Source organism: Poecilia formosa, unplaced genomic scaffold, assembly GCF_000485575.1.
Source record: "Poecilia formosa unplaced genomic scaffold, Poecilia_formosa-5.1.2 Scaffold1, whole genome shotgun sequence".
NCBI lineage: Eukaryota > Metazoa > Chordata > Actinopteri > Cyprinodontiformes > Poeciliidae > Poecilia > Poecilia formosa.
In genome coordinates, this window is record NW_006799940.1 from 1,280,223 (window position 1) to 1,298,603 (window position 18,381).

Below are 18,381 nucleotides of genomic sequence, written 5' to 3' on the forward strand. Positions count from 1 at the left end.
GTTCACTAATATCTGTGCATTACTCTAAATAGTTTCTGTTCTGCTCCTTATTTATGTTTTTTACTTATTTTTATCAGTTTTTAAGTGTAAACTTGCTCTAAAAATATCAAATACCAGCTGGTGAAAAGGAAAATATCAATATATTGTTTTAGTCTAATGTATTTTCCCTGTAATAAACCATTTATTGTCATAAAATATAAGTTACAGAGTATATATTCTGATGCCTAAGTTGTTTTTTTCCATCTTTCCAGCAGTTAAACTGGGATATAAAGTCCTCTGTCTCTCTTCTGTCAAACTTGAGGTATTTATAGTTCAGCCTGAGAGATGAAAATGTTTTCTAAAATATATTTCCACTTCATTCGTGGAGCTTTTTCCAGCCTCTCACCTGAACAGGATCATTTAAATCCACCATACATTTGCACTTTGCTGTTTCCTTTCTGGTTGCTGGTATCTAATGCTATCTGTCCGTTTTCCAGGTAACAGTGTTGGATTCTCCGTCTGGTTTGCATGTGTTTATTTCTCAGATGCTAGCAGACGCAGCTGCTTTATCTCTGCTTAATTTGTTTATTTACAAGTTTTGTTTCTTTGACCGGACAGGTATGACAGAAAACCGGAGCTCTGACCTTTATTCCCATGAATTTTCCTTCTGAGTGACATTAATGTATTTTGATTTACATGAGCTGATTGATATCTCACATAGAGGCACAAAATCAACTCTTTGTCTTTAAAGAGTCGTGGAAAATAAAAGGAAACTCCATTTAATTAGATATTTCAAGCAAGACTGCAACTTTTATTTCTATATTTTGAAACAGAAATGGAGCTAAAAACTACAATTCTTACATCAGTATGGACAGAAAACAATCTTTTAATCTCATCTTATTTAATCAAATTATTATTTACTTTAAAAAGTTGGTGATATTTAAATAAATGCATTCAAAACAAACTGAAACAATGATTCTTAGCCAACTTTCTGTAATAAGAGACAAGAAACTAAACTGTTTCCTAAACCAGTCTTGATTTTAAAATACATTAGAAAAATATCAAAGTTAAATAGCTATTTTTAAAATGTATTTTATTGTGATAATTCAAGGTAAAATATTTTATATTAAAAGTGATGTAGTCATATTTGTGTTGGTAATACTTTAAAAACGAGCTAACTTCAGCTTTTGTACATCTGCTTGTAAATATTTGCATATTTCCAAGGAAGATATATAAAATGTATTTTTATGACGAAGCGTGGGCTTTTATTTGTGCAAAGGAGGAGTTTAACCCATTATAACATGTTTATTTTGCTTTAAAAACCCTCCAAAAATAAATAAATAAATAAAAATCAATTCACATTTGGTCCAGCCTTCAAGTTTCCAAAAGGAAACTAATTTTTAAAATATATTTTTAGTTTGGCTTTCATAAATGTGTATTAACTTCTGTAGTTGCACGTTGCAGTTAAAGTTGGAATAAAATATAAATATCTGCAAAAAATAAACATTAAGCTTTGTACTTTTTTTCTGTTTTAGCAACAAAGCTTATGTGTATGCTATTTAAACCCAGATCAAAACCAGTTAATCTCTTAAGGCAGCTTTTAAATGTGTCTCTGCTCTAACAAACCTGATTAAAATGGTAACATTCTTTATTCAGCAGTCTGTTTTTGATCCACTTATTAAATCCTGAGCTGCTGAGGCAGGAAAACGTCTGAAACGTGCAGAACGTCCATCTGTTTTGCCAAGTTTGGATTCCGTTTCCGCGTCCTGACCGCCAGGGGGCAGCAGAGCGCTTTTCTGACGCATGGTCCCGTGAAGTAGTGCAAGGCGGAAGTAGACACAGTCACCCTGCAGCTGCTCACAGAGGACTGAAAAACAATCTACTAGTGAGGTAAAACATGTGCAAATGTATTTAACAAACGGAGGGACGTAGTAGTAGTAGTTTATGTAAATTGGACAGAGTATCCGCTGTTTAAACAAGGTTTGTTTGAAACGCTATTTGTTATTTTTTCGAGGGTTTGATGTAGGTCAATGTTAAGTGTTTGAGGACAATTAAAAAAGAAAGTCTCCGTAAATAGACACTTTTTATCATTTTGTTGACTATACATTGTATTGTAATCATTATATGGGTACAATTGCATTTAGAAATCAGACAGCTGATGTTAATTTTATAAAATTCAGTGGCGATTTTTATTTTTAAGTCAATTGGCGGATCAAACGTTAAATAACTCGGTTAACCATCATAACCAGAACTGATAACTGGAAAAATGTCCAAACCACTAAACCTGTCGCAATGAGCAGTTAACAACATGGTAAATTAAAATGAGTCTAATGATTCATATTTTTTGAAGGGTAGTTTTGTTTACAGAGATATCCTATTCCATTTTATTTATGGTTTGGGGTGAGTGCGATTTTTTTGTTTCGGTTTTGTTTAGGATATTTAAAATGTCTTCCAGTTCCAGTGTTAATTGTTCCTGTATTTGAGAGGGTGAGTTATGCCATTGACATTATATTACTTGAAAATGGTCCCAAAACAACAATGTTATCATTTATCACAATAATTACTGACAATTTATCAACCATATTATGATATTGTTTCCAAATGGAAACGATTGGAGTGAGAGATGAGTTTGGTTTGTCTTATTCTTCCACATCTTTATACCTTTAGCATTAATTTGCTCTGATTTTTGTTTTTCATTAATTACGTTTCACTGCGGTTGTTCTGTGCAGGAAATGTCTGCAGGCCGCGTGCGGTGGCTTCTGGGCCACACAGTGAGAGCTATGTGCGGCGGCAGCACCGGGCCCGGCTACTGGACACCAGCTCTGACATCAGCCGGACTCTGTGAAAGACACGGCATCCTCTCTTCATCCTGGAGACGATCTGCGTTCTCCACGGAGGTTCCTGAAGAAACACCGACTCCAGCAGTGAAGAAGAAGAAGCAGGATCCTCACGCCAACGCTTCCATCAGCAGCGTTGGGCGGAAAATCCCTCACAGAGAGATCCAGGTGATCGATGAGGACGGGGAGAACCTGGGGTTGATGCATCGCGCCGATGTGATCAGAATCATAAATGAGAAGAACCTGAAGTTGGTGCTGCTGAAGGAAAACAAAGAGCCGCCGCTGTACCAGCTGATGAGCGGGAAACATCTCCACGAGGAGCAGCTGAGACTCCGAGAGAAAAATAAGGCAAAAGCAAGTATGAAACCTAAATCACTTTAATGTCCAGAAGATCACAACTATTCACTTCATATGGGTAACAGGAACAACCCTCTGTTAAAACGATATGTTTATCTGACAACTAAGAAATCTTAAACTATTTCATAAAAATTACTTCCAGATTTTTATCAGCAGGGTTTCAGCTCCTCCTGTTACGCACCAAATTGGTGACAAGTTGAGATCAGTGATAGTTTCACTAGAGTGAAGATGTCTGTAGGCTCAGTGAGCGTACTGAAGGTTTTCTGACTCAGGTTTGCTGTGCAGGTCCTACCCAGGTGAAGGAGCTCAGCTTCTCAGTCGGCATCGCGTCCCACGATCTGTCCACCAAGCTGAAACAAGCGGAGAGCTGGCTGGAGAAGAAACATCACGTCAGGCTGACGCTGCGCGGAAAACGCCACCAGCACAATGACAACCTGGTCAGCTTTACTCAGAAAAATAAATATTTATATTGTTTTAAAAGTTTGGGTTTAATTTAATTTAATCTATTTATTGAGTCTAAAGAAAAAAAAATCTAATTTTTATTAGCAAATGGCTGGTTTTTTTATTACTTATTGAATTTTTTTCTTAAGGATAATTTATTTTGCTTTTAGCCTTTAAATCACAACGATTAATTTTCACCCCCTTAAATGGATTACATCAGAAAAACATGTTTAATGTCAAACAAAGCAAGGATTTTATTAACATTGTGAAAATGAGCCTGATGTAAATAAGTTAGGAAAATGTTTTGTGACGCTTTCCAGGACTGCAAAAACATAAAATCTTATCAAGTATTTTTGGTTTAGTTTCTACTGCTTAGTAAACAAAACGAACTTATGAGTAACTTTTCTTTTGTAACACATTTGTCCCATTTTACAAATCTGCCAATGGAACTGGAACGTTTTTTTAATCAATATTTAGGAATTACTTATTTTGAAAAGCTGCTATCTTGCAGAAAAGTTATTGTAAGTTACTTTTGTTTTATTTCAAGTGTGATAACATTTTTGATAGTAACTGGATAAAAAATACCTGGTAAGATTTTACGTTTTTGCAGTGAGACTGACAGATTGGACTGTGATCTGTTACTTTATTATTATTTTACTTCTTCATGGTTCTGCTTAGGTAAATTAATTTTCCATACAGTTTTTTTCTGTAGCCAGCTTTTACCCCATGTAAAAACTTAATTTTACAAAACTTAACTTTGATCAGTTACTCAAGATATGAGTAACTGATCAAATTATCAATCATTTAATATTTAAAAATGACATCATCAGACAGACCACAATGTGAAGTTAAGTTAGAATTTTGCTTTTTTAAGAATCGAAATGACAATAATTCATAAGTAACAAAAAATAACACAGTCAGGTAAAAGAAAAAATTCCAAATCAGTTTCTTTCAATATAAAACTTTAATAAAAATCCAAGGTGTGTGTTTGTGTCGGGTAAATTTTTGGTTAAAACATGTTTGTTATTCATTCAGTAGGTAGAAAATCCAGAAATTTTACTCAAGTAAGAGTAGAGATACTTCAAAATAAAATTATTGAAGTAAAAGTAAAAAGTACAGTGCAGTAAAAATACTCCTAGAAGTAAATTTTTTCAAAAAGTTACTCAAGTAAAAGTAACCAGTTCTCTGGCAGGAACACTTTCTGATAAGATCTAATGAAGTTTTTCTCTCTGCAGGACAAAACTCTGGAGGAGATGGTGGAGCAAATGAACGTGATGACGGCCTTCGTCTCCACGCCAAAGGTCACACGAGAAGGTCAGGTGGCCATGTGCGTCCTCCGACCGCCGTCCGCCAAGGAGCTGGCGCAGAAAGCAAAGACCAGAGCTGAGGAGCCGCAGCCTGAAGCCCGTAAAACGCTTCCTGTTAGCAACACGGACACAACGGAGGAAGCCGTGCAGCAGTGATGGAGAGACGCCTTCACACAAACTAAACAGAGCCTGAATGTTACAGCAGCTTCAGAGTTTAAGGTCATATTTATCAACACAGGCAGCTGGGTTCTCATGTTGGGAGGTCAGCGAGTCTTAAAATGACTGGAAAATACTGAACTCAAGCAGAACAAACATGAAAACATTCACATACGTCACATTAAGATGATACAGACCCACAAAGCAGCTGACAAGATGACCTCACAGCAAGATAAATCCACTACACACACATGCAGAATAACTAGAAATAGACTCAAAATGACCTAAAGGTGGCTGAACTGAATAATGTTTCAGTTAGCAGAGGCAGTAAGATGCCGCTGTAAGACGAGATGAGGATTACAGAGACGTGCAAGGACAAGACGAGAGATAATGAAGCAGCAACTTCGACACTGGCAGAATAAAAGCTGTAAAAGAGTTGATGTTCCTGTAACCCAATAGCCTTGGGTGTGAACATATGGCTAGTTTGGTGAAAAAGCTGCAGATTACTCGTGGATCTACTCCATTTTTCCTAAATGTGATTGGCTTGTGGATGCTGATTTTAGTTTGTCAAACTGTGTGGAAATGAATGAAATGATTGCTAAAGGTTGAAGATGTAAAGAACGCGCCACAGCATCATCAGTGTGAATCTTTCTCTTTATTTTAAGATTGGTTTTGGTAAAAAATAAAAGCAAATTTGGCTTACAGATACATTCACTTGTCTCAGATAAATGTGTTTGCTCACACTTTATCAACACTTTCCTCTCTCACACTTCGACTTTTTCTTCCATCGTATTTCTTTTTTTAAAAAAGGGAGAACTTAAAATCATAAAACCACCTTTAAGGCCCCAGAAAATTAAAGATCTGTCCTAAATTGTGTTAGAAAATGAGAACAAAAAGCATCTGAACTAGCGTGTGTTGAAACGTTTGTCAATAAGCCTCTAGTACTTTGTAAGAGGAGAAGGGTTTAACGAAGTGATAGTCCAGGTTGCCGCAGTGAGGGCACTGCTGGACGTTGCTGTACTCTGAGAAATACTGCATCCCGACTCGGACGTCCACCACCGGCTTGCCGCAGTGCTTACAGTTGAGCCGAGCCTGACGACAAACAGGAAATGGACACACAGGTGAGCTAACACTGCTAGCAGATGTGTTAACAGTCTAGCTCAGGGGTCACCAACTCCAGTCCTCGAGGGCCACCATCCTGTAACTTTTAGATGTGTCTCTGCTCAAACACACCTGGATCAAATAAACTGCTCGTTTCCAGTCTATTGCAGAGAGGAATGAATGCTGGTGAGGGAATTCAGACATTTTGGAGCAGAGGTGAATCTAAAAGTTGCAGGATGGTAGCTCTGGAGGACTGGAGTTGGTGACCCCTGGTCTAGCTAAACAATTAGCCCGTTTAGCTTAGCGTGGCTTATTTGTAAACAAAGCGGATGCGCGCGCAACTCGACTGCAGTAAGGTTCGAACCGGTGTTCTCACTGGTTGCCTTGGTTACCCGCAATAATCTAGCCGTTTTAGCATTAGCTAGCATGATGTCAGGGTACTACAACAGTTTATTACAGCTCCATGAAATAAGTTATGCTACTAATTTGACATTAGTGAATCAAACTCTACTTTTAGCGCCTTTACGATAACTGGAGTCAACTTATCAACTTAAAAGGGAAAATAATTTATTATAGACTACAAATTGCAAACGGCTTTTTCTTATTAAGCATCATGTGTGCAACGGGACTAAAGGTGGAAATTAGCCACTTTGTTATCTCATGTATTTTCATGTAAATGTTAATTAACATGGAATGTCCCTTTTAAAAAAACAACTTGAAACAATAAATAAAAAATTGTTAATGCTGGTTGTAAAACAACAAAAAAGAACCACATTTTTGTAGCTGTTTAGCTAAACAAATAGCCTGGCTTATCTTTATTTTTTGTGCCGTTATGTTAACTCTAGTCAATTTAAAGGGAAATTATTTAACTATTGTAGACTACAAATTGCAAACAACTGTTTAATTACACCCTTTTCCCCTTTATGAATAGTTTTTTTTAAGTGCAGTAGTCTGAAGCTGTTTTTTTATTATTATTAAAACAATAAGACAAGATTAGACATGGAAATTAGCCTCTTTTCTATCATCTCATGTTTTTGCATGTAAATATTAAAATGCAATGTCCCATTTAAAAAAATAAACAAAAATATTAATGGTAATGCCTCAAAAGCAGCCTTTTTGTCATCTACTGATATGGAGTGTGGAAAAAACTAATCTATGTATGATGGAAGTTACCAATCAGATTTCAAGGGTGGACTATGCATAAATATTAATTTGCTGTGTGGTCAGTTTACCCACCTGGCAGCAAGGTGAAGCAGCCAGTATATCGTAGGTATACATGGTGCCCAGCTGGTGCCAGCTCCCGTCCCAGCGTGATTTGCACTTAATACAGACGATCTTGTGGACGCCCTCCAAGCAGTCCACACAGATGGCGTAGAGGTGCATTAATCGACCTGTTGATTAACACCAAAAATTATTAGAAAAATTAATCTGTAAAGTAATTACAAGTTATTATAGGAGAAGATGTTTAAAATCGCTTTTCCACCATGTTTTTTGTCATATTTGAAACATTTCTTGATGATTATTAAAGCTGTAGACCTAAGAAAACAGGAGAGATGATAATCAGAATCGATTCTCACTTTTTATATTTCCGTAAAAAAAAGCTCTAATTTCCTAAAATATCCCAACTGCAGTGTTGGGTGGTAACTAGTTACATTTACTCAATTATATTTACATGAGTAACCTTTTTTTGAGAGAAAAAAAAGCACTTTTAGAAGTAATTTTATTACGCTTCACTTGAGTAATTTTATTATGAAATATTTTTACTCTTACGTGAGTAAAATTTCTGGATTTTCTACCCACTGAATGAAAAACAAACATGTTTTAACCAAGAATTCAACACATACATACGGAGCCCTCCAGGGGACATGGGAATTTGTTTTTCTTTTGCGTTCCCCTCACAATAATCTACTGATCAGTTCATGCGGCATAAGTGAATACTGTAAGCCTTTCTTATGGTGGCTGCCGTACTTTCGGCATTGAAAGCAGCCATTTAAACCATTCAGATTTCGAACACAACAGAGACACAATCAGATGATAACTCAGAAATAGTCCATGGAAAAACCTTCCATAAGCTTGTATTAAAGCAGAAATTATGGCGACCACCATAAGAAAGGCTTACAGTATTCACTTATGCCGCATGAACTGATCAGTAGATTATTGCGAGGGAACACAAAAGAAAGAAAACTCCTCATGTCCCTCTGAGGGCTCCGTACCGTAGTAAAGTGCAAAAATTTCCACTTAACTTTATAATTTAGTCTGTCTCATGATGTAATTTTTAAATATTAAATAATTGATAATTTGATCAGAGTAGACTTTTTACCAAATACTTTTACTTGAGTAATTTCTTGGTCTGCTACTTTTTACTTTTACTTCAGTAAAAATATAAAGTAATGCTACTGTTACTTAAGTACAATTTTTGGGTTTTCTACCCACCTCTGTCCAACAAAATGTTTAAAAGAAATAAATCTACAAAGCGGTGAGTAAATCCTGGTGATGCATTTCTCGGTTTTATTCACCTTTCCCTTTAAAAAAAAGACAATTCAAACATTTCTTGCTTGAAATGTGAAAAAATAGTGACATTATTCATACAACCACAGAGTGTTTTAGTTAAATTAGACCATGTTAAATCTGTATGAAGCATTTTTCACATCTCCTTTGGTTCTGCAGACAGAAGGGTGTCAAACCCTCTAATACACAACCCTTCCATGCTTCTGCATATCAAAGACAAGAATATCAAAGCCTGTGGGTCAGCACATCAAAGACGCTCCATGCTGCAGCTGCACTGATTCACATTCATGTTGGGACTGTGCAGAAGTCGGCAGAAAATCTTACATCTCCACGCACGGCGCTGACTGATGGCTCAGTGTTTCCTTTTTTAGACAGTTTGAGTAATTTTATGATGCATGTTCTTATTCTGAGACTGTCCTGCAAGTGAAAGTTTATCTAAATACATGTTTGTTTGTTTTTTGCAGCTCTCCATTAATCTTTGCTTTTCCATGAAAACTGTTGCCACCAGGGCAGCGTTTGCTTTTTAGGACAAGCAGGACAACAAAGAAGCAACTTCTATCTAAATAGAGAAACATGAAGCGCAGAGTGAGATTTTTCTGATAAATACAGCTTCATGTTTCTCCAAGGAACACCGGTATTAATTGACATGATTAATTGTAGATTGATAATTTATTAGATTAATATGCATTGAGAAAAATTGCGGTTCCAATAGATTAACCAGAATCGTCAGCTTAGACCAGCCTTTCTCAAACTGTGGTCCGCGGCCGCCCCCTACTGGCCCGCCAGGTACTGCATGTAAACGACCGTTTATTAGCCGTGACGTCAGCTCGAAGTGCGACGCTACAGCTAGCTTACCGGAGGATTGTGGTTAAGATTAACTAAGGAAAGTGGCTTAAAACCGGGTCACTCCAAAGAAAAACTGAAGATACCGATGGAAAGAAGACAACTCCAGGAGTACTTATAAGATCGGACGAAGCTAAGTTATAGCTGCTGCGAGTTTTTGATATCGTTCACGAACGATTCAATTTGAACGGCTCTGTGCCATGAACAGTACAACTGTCACAGTTGATGAGAACTGTTTTTTTTTTTTCCATGATGCTCTGCTCGCACCTCAACAGGTAAGTCTAATTTAAATTATTAAATTAATTAAATACAACAGATAAATACATGGGTTTATATTAATTGTATTTAATGGTGCAGATGAGGATTTGTGTTTCTGCCAAAGCAACTCAAATCTATTTTTCTTTAATTATGCTTCTGAATTACAAATAGGTCTAAATGTTATTAATGCACACAACACTTGGTGGTAAAGAAGAACTTCTTTTTTTGATTTCAAATGTGTTGAACAACATTGGAAAGCTTAGAAAACACACTTTTCACAATATGAAAATAACTCAAAATGCCCAGAGTATACCTGTTCATGACAATAAGTGAGTTAAGAGACTAATATTTTAATTTCAGATTGTGTGTGTGTGTGTATATATATGTATTAGGGCTGTAGGATAATATCGATATCGCGATATATATCGATATTTTCTTTCCTATAAAAAATCGATATTCATCCACAAGTATCGTAACATCCAACTGTCACCTTGCTCACTCACTGCTTGCTTCGCCGGGAGAGTGATTAGGTCATCAGGCTTAGAGTGATTCCTTCAGATGTTAAGTGTCAAGGTTAAAAAGGTATCAAACTATTCAGAGCAGGGTGCTTGGTGCACTTTATTTACTTTATAAATCCATGCAAGCTACAGTTTGTACTGTTTCAATTAAAATAAACATGTTTTCTCACCACTTCTTTGATTCTTTTTGTCCAGCTGTCGACTTTAAGTCTGTGTCCATGTCCAACCAGAGCCAGGTATTGTGTAGTTGGTGCTTTTAATCAGTTTTCAGTTAAATTAATTCAATCCAACTCTATAACAGTCACAAAATATCACCAAAATCACTCTGTCCCTCTAAAATCTTTCAGAAAATCGCAAAAGTGTATTGAATTGTATCGTCTGATGAATATCGCAATATATATCGTATCGTGGACAGAATATTGTGTAGCGTATCGTAAGATTACTGTATCACTACAGCCCTAATATATATATATGGTTTGTGAGTGTTTGTTAAATGGTTTGAAAGTTTGAGAAACACTGGCTCAGTCCTTATTTTGGTGTTAGTTTGGCCGCCATCCAGCAGAGGGCGCCGCAGATAGAGCCAGTAGATACAGGATTAAAGATGGCGGATTACCCAGAACAGGAATCAGAAATGGTCCAAAAAGTGTCCGACGTGAGACACAAGTTGTACTTTATGCAGTAATGTTTTGAAATATAAACACTCAACAAACTCCTTTCTTAAGTTATAACCTTAACTTCTTATTAAAAATTTAATGATTTGCTACAAAGGCAAAGATGTGATGACAGAAAAAAACATGATACCAATAAGGAAGGTGATAAGGCAAAGATGGTATTGCTGTATGAACAAATCTGTTTTATTCTTTTCATCTTTTATTTTTCTAGTTAGCAATAAAGAAGTTTCTCTTTTTTATATTTTATAAATATAAATAAGTTTAATAATGGGAGAAAACCACAATTTTCTGTTTATCCAGTCATGTAGCTGACACAAATGGTAAAATGTAAGTTTTTTATTTGAAATTCAGCCTGTTATGAAAAATGTAACCCTTGATAAAATAGAAAACTCAAGTTTTTAAGAAATGACTGCTTATTAATAAATTGTTAGTTGATAGATAAGATTGATCAGCTTTAGATTAACTCATTAATGACAACTTGCAAACCTAACCAGCAAGAATAAAACGTTTTACTGGAGTTTCACCAAGTAAAAGTGACCAGGAAGTGGCAAAAATCAGGCTTTGTAACTGTACAGATCTGATACTCGTAAACCCGACCTTGAAGGTGGCAGGGGACATCGTACTCGATCTCGTCGTGGCGTGACGGACTGAGGAACAGCGTCCCGTCCACCAGGGGGAACTGCTCGAACACGGGCAGCGAGCGGTGGCACAGAGCGCAGTTGACCACGTTCCTCTGGCTCGCACTGAGAGCAGACAGGATAAACCTGCAGGACGGAAACGCCAAAGGGCAAAAAGAAAAACATAAATCAACCTGGTGGTGGGAACCTCAAAGTTATTCTGGTATGAACTCATTCAATAAATTCATGTTGCTGCTGCAGCTTGGATACATACACACTGCGCACAAAAACCATGTGGACATTTTTTCCCTGGCCCAAAAGCTGGTATTGATAAAAGGAGGAATGTGTAGAGAGGAAACAGGAAAGAAGCTGAAAAAATGTATACCGGAAAACAAAGAAAACGGGGTTTTGTTTTTGTTTAACACCTTGAGTTCCTTTGCTTTGAACCTGGCTGACTCTACGTCTCCCTGTCGTCTCCCAACCTTTTTTTGCTATTATAAGGGAGCAGCCTGTTAGAGGTAATTTCATAATAAGTGTCTAAAAAACTGTCAACAACTAATCAAACATACACAGAAGTACGAGCCCAGGAGTACTTTCTATGTTGAAGAATAGAGTGAATTGCAGCACCAATTTAATTGTGCTGCAGTGTTTCTACACACCAAAGAGTCAGCAGGTACTCAGGTTCTTTAAAGGTGACCTATTGTGTATCCTTGAACATGTTAGGATAGATCTATGGACGATACAAAACATTTTCATTACATTTTATGCACAAAATCATTAGTAGACAATAAGATTTTAGTCTGGTTCTGCCCATTTTGAGTTTCTTTCAGAATGAGACGTTTTAGGGTCTCTGTCACTTTAAATTCAAATAAGTGCTTCTGGCCACGCCCTCTAACCCAACGTTTACACTCGCATGTGAAAATGGCTGCAAACAGATACGCAATTATACAAATGTACATTTTTGAAAAGCATCAGTAGAGCCTCCTGCACAACCAAAAAGAATGCACCAAATGGTTTATGGATGGTAAATCAACAACAGAACATGTGTTGCCTTTTCCAGCAGCCATTGTACAGCACACACAGTGTAAGGTTGGGTATTTATTGTATCATTTATCTTGATTAATTTCTTTTAATAATTTTGCTTTATTATTGTCACAACAAATTAAAATTAATCTCAGAAAGTTCCTAGAAAATAAACTTGGAAATATCTTAGTTTGAAAAGTTGAAAATTTGCTAGAAAAAGTTGAGAAACTTTGAGATTAATCTCTGAAATTTTCAAGAATTTTTTATTTATTTATTTCTTCGACTTTTGAAACTCAGAAATTTCCATGTTTTTTTTTCTCCACAATTTATGAGGTTAATATTACAATTTCTGAGGGCTTCTTGCTAATGTTTGAGTTTTAAAGCTCAGAAATTTCCTTGTTTTTGTAGAAAATTTCTGAGATTTGTGGCAGAAATATACTTCTATATTTCCTACTTAGAAAGGCATACTACACTATCTTCAATGCGTAGTGCAGCTATGAAAAGAAGTTCATTTATTTATTTTTTCCTACCTACATTGTTAGTAGTATGCCGTCGTGTAAGGATGAGTTTAGAGTCGTTTTCTAAATGCGTTTCTTTAAGCCCTTTAACCTTTACCTGCGCAGCTCCTCCCCCTGGCCGGCCTGGGCGTCGTCTTCCATGCGGACGTGGTACGTGTTGAGTTTGTGGCGCGGGACGTGGGTGAGGAGCTCCGAGAGGTCCAGCCTCCTCAGGAACTGCACCGGGTGAGGGTGGGCCCCGTCCCCTCCGCCGGTCAGCCGCGGGTGGAGCGGGAGGGCGAAGGACAGCTGCAGCGGGAAGACGGACCCGGGGTCCAGGTGAGGACCCCCAGCCGAACCGGCGGGGCGACTCAGAGCGCCGCTGGCCAGCAGGTGTTTCCTCTGGGGGTCCATGTGGACGGCCGATTTGAAGAACTCGCCCAGCTGGCGGGAACCCCGCAGCCCGGCTCCTCCGGACCCGAGAACAGGCGTTGGGGAGAAGTTAAACCCGCTGGGAGGGGACAGTCCTGGGGAGTCGCACGGGGATTTCTGAGGGGGACCCAGCGGAGACAGTCCTCCCGCCGCATGTCCCCCTCTTTCTATGGAGTTCTGGCGGTCCACTGATTGTCTACGAGGTAACTCCTGACTGGAGGCCCTTTGGGATAACTTCCCCCCTGCTGCCCCTGCTGCTGGCTTGCTCTTCTTAGGCTCTTCAAACGGACCGTCCCCGGGCCCCATGGCGCCCCCGCTGGCCCCAGTCCTGCCGGCGCTGCGCTCCGACGGCTTCTTCTTGCGCTCGTCCTGCATGCGTTTCACCTGGTACCAGTCGGTGTCCTTCTTCAGGTGGCCCTGTCCGCAGCGGCAGGAGCAGAACCTGAAGGCCAGGTCGTAGCCCTTCTTGGTCCACATGTTCTGGCGGCACTGCTTCTCGTTCCAGGAGCGGGCGCGGCCGATGCAGTTGAACTGGACCAGGATGGAGCTCTCCCACTCGTAGAAGCACTGCAGGTGCATCCAGTTGCCGTACGGGCAGAGCTCGTTGTTGCAGAGCACCCGCTGGTGGTCGTCCTTCTCCAGGTCGATGGAGCGGCCCAGGCTGCAGCCCAGAGGGGAGGCGCACTGGACCTCTGAGGGGACAGACAGGAGAGCAGCCAGCTGGTAAAACATCTACAGTTCACATCCTGAGCCTGCATGACTCAAGAGCTGACATTTTCAGGAAAAAAGTTTGATTAGGGCTGAAACGATTAATCGAGATAAATTGACTATTCTTCTGATGAACATCGTTGTTATTGTTCCGATGACGGATCACATAAAGCTCATACTGGGTGTCATTTTATCCTGAGTCTTTGAAGCAGATTTTTCATCACAAGCTGAATTAAAATAAAAACAAAAAATGGTGAAAATGTCACTAATAGCATCTATTTCTAGAATTGAATTAGGCCACTCAGGCCTGTCAGCAGCTTTTTTAAAACAAGGCCAAGAAACATTGGCAGACGGCTTCAATGAGATGTCAACATGAGAGGGGTGTGTGTGTGTGTGTGTGTGTGTGTGTGTGTGTGTGTGTGTGTGTGTTTTCGTTGGGTTTCCTTCTTCCTTTTCCGGTGCGCTGTCAGCTCCGTCTTTGTTACACACCAGTGTTGTGTCGTCATTGTCGTTCTTTTTTCTTAATGAACAAAACTTTAATGTGATCTCATTCAAACCTCAGACATCGTTTTGGGAGTTTCAGATGAATAATAAATGTCTTATAGTTATATTTATCTATGTATTAATCATTTATGGGGTTTAGTAAGTTGCCCAAGTGCGTTCATGCATAACTGTGGGAAGGTTTTAAATCAGCTAAATTTATGGTTTTGGTGGATTTGTCAATGTTTTTCTGTTCGTTGCAAACGCATTTAGATTAGATAAATAAAATAATGTTTTAAAACAAATAAAAATAATCAAGCAAACTTGAATACAGGAGCAACTAACTCTTTTTCGTGAAGTATCTTAGTCAGGGGTGTCCAAACTTTTTGTCATATTTTAAAAGAAAACTTTAAAAGTTAAAAAAGCAAATTAAGTAGTCTGATTTCTTTTTTTTTCTTCCTCTTTGTTGCTAAGGGATATTGTTTATCGTAGATCCAAATTTTTAAAGGATTTTGCACGTTTGCAGAATTAAATTAAAAGAAAGGCTTTTAATTTACGAATCGTTTCATGCTGAGTTGAACAAATTTACTCTCAATTATATGAACAGGATCTGAGTCACTTTCTTTCCAAACACTCACTGCATTTAGCCGAATTAAATAAGTTAAATAAAAGCCGATTGTGGTGAAGCAAAGTTGGCTTTTCAGTAAAAGTCTCCAGATAGAAAGTTCGTTATAAAAAGACAAGTGCATTAGGTTATAATCAACAATTTCCATTGTAAAAATATGTTTACAAATAAAAAGTAATCTGCATTAGCTACGACGTGTCACTGTTGAGCTGCAGTTTAGGGCCACAAAAATCAGCCCAGTGGCCAAAAATGGCCCTCGGACCGCACTTTGGTCACCCCTGACCTAAATATTTATACACCATGGAAGTTGTTAATGAATTTAAAACATTCTTAATGTAGATTTTTGAAAGTTGTGTATTTAATCAGGAAATTAAATATAAGTGAAAGTATTTTAGACTGCATAGAAGTATCTTAAAGTATTTAAACTTTTAACATGTGCACCTGGTATGGACACAAATAGACTGAATCATCAGTGTGGCAGATCAGATCATCAACACGCAGCAAAGGATGCTGGGAGATTTATACAAAAAGTAAACAAAACAAAAGCTCCAACAAATTGTTGCCATAAAGAGGAGTTTCTTACGCTTCCCTCTGGAAGTGGAGCAAATTTATAAAATTAATTTATCCCAAATTACTCAGAGTTGTTGTCAGGTTGTGTCTATTGTTGTTTTGTAGGTTTGTGATTTTGTTGTGGTCCTGTTTATTATGTATTGAGTGTTTTTAACCACCATGTGAAGCCAAACGCCAACATCACAACATCATCTAATAAATGTTATTATTATGAACATGTTTTCCCTCCTATATCGTTACAATTGAGCTTTCAGGCAACAAACCAACTTCTTTAAAAAGTCTGAGGCATGTGACATGAAACCCAATGAAACCAACTGATTTCAAGTCGCTCAGTAAGTAAACAGAGTCAAACTGTGGATAAGTTATGAATCAGATGTTCTGTGAAGATTGGAGATTTTTAGTGAACATTAGTAGTTAGCCGTGGAGAAGCTTAAAGCTGAATTAGGTGATATTATAATATAATCTCACTGAACGCTTATCAGTCCATCTGAAAATGCAAACATGCCAAGACTTGATTGTCCACCGACAGTGTCTTAGACAGAATAATACTAAACTAATAATAAACCCGTTCAGCCTTTAATAATTACAGCTTCATTCATTTTCAGGGTTTGTTTTATGTGTGGAAAAATATACATTTTCCAGACACATAGTGTGATTTTATGGCACAAGCAAGTAACTATGTTACCTTCTATTGTTAGAAAAATGCTTTATATGTCAAATATGACGGAAAATAAATTTGATTTTGTAATTTAACGCCTTGAAATTGGGGCTCTGTCTCTTTAAAAACTCCTGCTCTTTCTGAAACTCCGCCTCCAGGAAGTCATCACAACATGGCTCCCCTATTAACCCTTTAAGAACGTTTTATAACAAACTTAGCAGTTCCACCAGGTGTTTGCTAATTGCTTCTGGCTAGTCTGAAGGAGTTGGTGTGTTATGAGAAAGCTCAGAGGAGGAGCTGTGTCCTCGAAGGCGGAGCTAGGTCCAACCAGGCGTTTTTCACAGCTGAATGGTTGCCATGGAGATTAAAGGATTTCTCAGACATGAATGAAAGGATCAAGGCAACACTTTAGTTATGTTTCTGATGAGGGAATAACTTTATAACATAATGTAAAGCTACAAAAAGTAAAAATATATAAGAGCTCAATGAAAAAAAATATATTGAAGTTTGTGTTTCCAACGTGACAAAATGAGGAGAAAGTTTCAGAAATATCAACAAGTTGTGTTGCTGCACCTGTTAATCGTTTGGCCCCTGAGCTGAAAATCTGACGGCACAAATGACGCAAAGTTGCATTTTACTCCCTTTAATTCCGCTGTTTATGCGCTGATTTGTGGTTTTCCTCCGTCCTGCTGCAGCCCTCTAACGGACAGCCATATTTGTGCGGCTTGCAGCGGGATGACTTCTCCAGCTGCTGTCAGTGGAGTTTGGCTGCGCACGCAAGCGGTGAGGTGTCAGCGTTACTGGCGAGGAAGAAGGCCACAAGCTTAACCTGAGTGTGGACAAGGTGTGCCCCAGGAAACCATTTTAAAGTTGTACATGGATTATGAGTCCAACTGGCCGCTTTCCTGTCCAATGTGCGCACTTTAATGTGATTTAAGCTTGTTTTGTTGGAGTCAAACAAGCCGCGGTGGCCTTAAAATCAGTGTCACCAGCTGAGTTTGAGGAAATGCGACTAGCTTATTTATAAAATCAAACACTTCATGCAAGGCCTCGAGCTGTGACGCCTCTGTTTGCCTATAATCAATCAATTTAGTTCATGCTTTTGTGATCGGATGGGTGAAAACGTCGGCAGGGTCGCAGTGCATGAGTGCCTAAGCGGCGCAGATAAGCCAGAGTTTCTCCTGGAAGGACAGCAACATCTCCAAACTTCTCCAACATCTCTTACCGCTGGAGCGCTCCGTCCGAGGCGCAGCGGTCGCTGCAGCAGCCGCCGCCGCGGCCGCGCCTCCCGCTGCTGCCGCGCAGCCTCCATTTTCCTGCTCGTCCCCGCTGCTGTTCGTGCGTTTGCTCTTCTTCCCCTTGCTGCTCTTCTGGTTGGGCATTTTACGCGATTCGCAACGTCGGCGGCTGGGTTTTCGACCTCTATCAGCGCCTCCCGTCAGCGCCGTCTGGCATTTCTGTGGACTCCATTTGCGGACTTCGACGGAGCGTTTGCGCTTTCTGTTTTGCGCCTCGCTTGGCGGCGGAGGTTTCCTCCAGCCGCGGGCTTTGCTGCTTGCAGCAGGTAGAAGAAATAAGCTGCTATAACCTTTTAGAGCGGAGGCGTGTCCGTGTCTTGTTTTGATTCCTGCTCTGCTGTTTTCTTCCACCCCCTGACGTCCGCTGGTCCCGCCCCCTCCCCCCGCCGCTGGCCGTCAACGACGTGCCGCGTTCAAGTCCTCTCGGAAAACGTGGAACTACAAAGGTGACAGCAATTTGGAAAAGAAAAACGGAGTATTAATGGATAAAGCTGTGG

General features: G+C 39.0%; 2 protein-coding genes across 2 annotated transcripts; one reads left to right on the top strand and one right to left on the bottom strand.

Moving 5' to 3' along the window:
• Window positions 1-1,788: 1,788 nt before the first annotated feature.
• Window positions 1,789-5,785, top strand: mtif3 (mitochondrial translational initiation factor 3). The gene is made up of 4 exons (XM_007578034.2): window positions 1,789-1,869; window positions 2,709-3,174; window positions 3,459-3,610; window positions 4,850-5,785. The coding sequence occupies exons 2-4, from the start codon at window positions 2,712-2,714 to the stop codon at window positions 5,075-5,077; spliced, it is 843 nt and encodes a 280-aa protein (XP_007578096.1). The 5' UTR covers window positions 1,789-1,869; window positions 2,709-2,711; the 3' UTR covers window positions 5,078-5,785.
• On the bottom strand, window positions 5,718-18,275 carry heca (hdc homolog, cell cycle regulator). The gene is made up of 5 exons (XM_007577918.2): window positions 17,812-18,275; window positions 13,232-14,237; window positions 11,574-11,740; window positions 7,415-7,569; window positions 5,718-6,169 (listed from the first exon to the last, which is right to left on the bottom strand). Exons 1-5 carry the CDS (start codon window positions 17,966-17,968, stop codon window positions 6,005-6,007), a joined length of 1,650 nt encoding a protein of 549 aa, XP_007577980.1. The 5' UTR covers window positions 17,969-18,275; the 3' UTR covers window positions 5,718-6,004.
• Between the last annotated feature and the right edge of the window lie 106 nt (window positions 18,276-18,381).

What these genes read in the sequence shown, in the direction of transcription:
- mtif3 (XM_007578034.2), top strand. Translation starts at nt 2,712, where the DNA reads ATGTCTGCAGGCCGCGTGCGGTGGCTTCTGGGCCACACAGTGAGAGCT. An exon ending in GAAAAATAAGGCAAAAGCAA is followed by an intron (nt 3,175 to 3,458) that starts GTATGAAACCTA and finishes TTTGCTGTGCAG; the next exon opens with GTCCTACCCAGGTGAAGGAG. An exon ending in ACCAGCACAATGACAACCTG is followed by an intron (nt 3,611 to 4,849) that starts GTCAGCTTTACT and finishes TTCTCTCTGCAG; the next exon opens with GACAAAACTCTGGAGGAGAT.
- heca (XM_007577918.2), bottom strand. Translation starts at nt 17,968, where the DNA reads ATGCCCAACCAGAAGAGCAGCAAGGGGAAGAAGAGCAAACGCACGAAC. An exon ending in TGTCCCCTGCCACCTTCAAG is followed by an intron (nt 7,570 to 11,573) that starts GTCGGGTTTACG and finishes GTTAATCAACAG; the next exon opens with GTCGATTAATGCACCTCTAC. An exon ending in CTGCTTCACCTTGCTGCCAG is followed by an intron (nt 6,170 to 7,414) that starts GTGGGTAAACTG and finishes GTTTGTCGTCAG; the next exon opens with GCTCGGCTCAACTGTAAGCA.